The sequence below is a fragment of the Priapulus caudatus genome, unplaced genomic scaffold (assembly GCF_000485595.1).
Source record: "Priapulus caudatus unplaced genomic scaffold, Priapulus_caudatus-5.0.1 Scaffold1110, whole genome shotgun sequence".
Classification (NCBI taxonomy): Eukaryota; Metazoa; Priapulida; class Priapulimorpha; order Priapulimorphida; family Priapulidae; genus Priapulus; species Priapulus caudatus.
In genome coordinates, this window is record NW_014578171.1 from 47,809 (window position 1) to 50,929 (window position 3,121).

A 3,121-nucleotide genomic window follows, 5' to 3' on the forward strand; every position below is an offset into this window, starting at 1 on the left:
ACGCATACACGCATACACGCACGCACACACGCAACACGCACACACGCATACACGCACGCACACACGCATACACGCACGCACACACATACGCAGGCACATTTTACTAACACTATATTGGTTATTTCTAGCATGTTGAGAATTAGCAACTAGCCGTGCGTAATAGGTTCTTGAACTCCCTCGTTATTATAATATTTATATTTTTTATATTACATAATTTATTATTATATGTCGTTTATTTTGTATATCACATAATTCATTAATAGTTTAGTCGTTGTTATGATCCTCATACATTCTTCACCGTTACTCTATCATTTCATCTACAGCAGACGAGAGGACAGCAACCTTCCCGGCGTCTCCCCGGGAGACCGCGCGGACAGGACACACGTCCGGGTACGGAGCCTCAGCTACAGGGTCAGCAGCAGCAGCAGCAGCAGCGTCATGGCTCCACGCTAGAGTTCACGTGTCCTGACGACTGGACGCGACACGACAACGTCTGCTATAGAGTCTTCACCGGCCATCAGACGTGGCGAGCAGCGATGCAGACGTGTAAAAGGTGAGAGAGGGAGAACTGGGGGAAGGGTGGGAGAGCACGGACATAGGTAGAGAAACATAGCTGGGGAAACCAGCCAGATGGGAGGCAGTGAGTGACATATATCAGATACACATGCAGAGAGACAAAGAGAGAGAGAGAGAGAGCGAAGGGGAAAGAGGGAGAGAGAGAGAGAGAGAGAGAGAGAGAGCAGCAGAAGAGAAGAGAGAGAGAGAGAAGAGATAGAGAGGAGAGAGACGAGCAGAGAGAGAGAGAGAGAGAGAGAGAGCAAAAGAGATAGAGAGAGAGAGAGAGAGACGAAGCAGAGAGAGGCAGAGAGAGAGAAAGAGAGAGAAGCAGAGAGAGAGAGCAGAGCAGAGAGAGAGAGAAGGAAGGCGAGAGAGAGAGCCAGAGAGAGAGAGCAAAGAGAGCAGCAGAGAGAGAGAGAGAGAGAGAGAGAGAGAGAGAGAGAGAGAGAAAGAACTAGAGGGCAGAGATGGGAGAGCAGGGACGCCAGAGACCTGGGGAGGGGAGGCCTGGGGAAACCAGGGAGGTGGGGGACACTGATCGAGTGACAGATATAAAATTGTGAATATAAAATCAGAATACAACGATTTATGCAGAAATTATCACGGTATATCGCAAATATTCAGTCGAAGTACGAAATTTAAGTTACGATTACGAGGTTATACATGTTAGAATTTGATTTGTAGCAATATAATCCTCCACTTACACCGCTTTTGCCATCTCTTTCAGCTACGGCAGTGAGTTAGTATCTATAGAGAGTAGCAGCGCCAATCAAGCCGTGGGTAAAATAGCCGGAGATCTCCAATTGCAGACATATTGGATAGGTGAGCCTGATATAACAGCTTATGCTGGCAAATTGACGCAATAACATGGACTACGTAGCTGTTAGCTGCGTATAACGCTGTTTATAGCAATTACTAGACAAATGTTGACTCTATCACAAGGTGTTTAATTCGATATCATCTTTAGGCTATGTTCTTATGTATAACTTAATTTCAGCAGTGCGAACTTTCTAAGCAGTGACGTTCACAGTGACATTGGCTTTGACCTTAGTTTTAATTTGGATATTTAGTTTTAATTTGACTTTGTCTTTAGGTTTGATGGTGACTTTGACTTTGACTTTGAATTGAATTTTACTCTGACGTTGGCTTTTACTTTTACTTGAACTTCGAACTTGACATTTTAGGTTTGACTGTGACTTTAACCTTTGACTTTCTGCAACGCTGACCCCTCCCTTTCTGCGCATGCGTAGGTCTGAATGCTCTCACGCAGTCCGGTCTTCAGTGGAGCGATGGTCGATTCGTGACGCCATTCCAAGGTTACTGGGCCGACTCACAACCCGACACGCGAGAGGGCGCCTGTGCCGGCGTGAGTCTCCGGCAGGGTGCGCCACTGTGGACGTTCACGCAGTGTGCGCTGCTACAGCCGTTCGTCTGCCAGCTCCCGGCATGCGTCAGCGGTAAGTGCTCTGCGCATGCGTCGCAACGTGGGGTATAAAGACCTCCGGTTGCCGTGTCCAAGGAGATTTTCTTTGGATCATTTCGCACCAAAACCTGCCTGCAACACTAGCCTTTGTCATCTAATTTCTCACTAATAGTGCACCTTTCTACCGCGGACAGTGATGACAGATTTCCTTTCTGAATTCCGATGTTAGATTTTCTTGCGTGAAAGACCCCGTCTCACCGGCAGGTGGCGCAACGTCTCAGGCTATAACCGACAATGCCAACGTCCGCCATTTAAACCAGAAACAAACAGATCATCTTATATTTTTTTTTCCACGGTATAAACGAATTAACAGCTATACGTGCAAGGCACCCATTGTACACGCACGCAGCCTTTTGTTCGCTAGCAACAGAAGAAGATTGCGATACTTAGAGAAGATCGGCTGTACAGGCACACAAGCGTCACTTTCCTGCGGCCATCACAGACTCAAACTCTCTTAACTCTTCCGCGTTCATTCGTCGATCAGTTCGTGTTAAGCAGCAGCAGCTCGATCTGCTAGTCTCGCTGCACGGCGGAGATGAAGGGTCAGCGTTTTACACGGATCAAACACTCTCTGGATAATCCCTGCCGGGTTAGCACCGCTGCAAACACACGCAAGCAAGCGGGAAGAGCGGGTTTGCTAAATCGCACGAACACCTCTCAGTGGTAGCGGGTGGGAGGGGTGGGGGGAGTGAGCATTTCGCCTGCAAACGGTAACAGGAAGTGAAACTTTCACCTGCCTTTCGCCCGCGCGTGCAAACATTCTGCAGTGTGTGCATTACTGCGAGTCGCTATTACAGCAGAGTTTCACGGTGCGGCCCTACGGTTCCGCTTACACAGCGCTGAATGCTCGTGTTTACCTGCACGTACTCGACATTGTAGCGTCTGCGTTTGCTCACAATACCATCCGCCATGAGCGCGCACATCACAACACACACACACACACACACACACACACACACACACCACATTCATGTGTGCACTTACGCATGCGTGCTTCTAAACGAATGTATAATTATGTGAAAGCATATCTATGTTTTGTACGTGTATGTATGAATCTTTATAATCGCGTTAGATGGCCGT

General features: G+C 47.9%; 1 protein-coding gene across 1 annotated transcript in view; it reads left to right on the forward strand.

The window, feature by feature from the left end:
* LOC106815425 overlaps window positions 1-3,121 on the forward strand; it is a gene marked incomplete in the record, with an annotated part of 50,637 nt that overhangs the window by 8,098 nt on the left and 39,418 nt on the right. Inside the window, 3 exon segments of the mRNA XM_014819884.1 lie at window positions 324-553; window positions 1,286-1,380; window positions 1,809-2,015. Of these exon segments, the coding sequence (XP_014675370.1) occupies window positions 324-553; window positions 1,286-1,380; window positions 1,809-2,015 (532 nt within the window).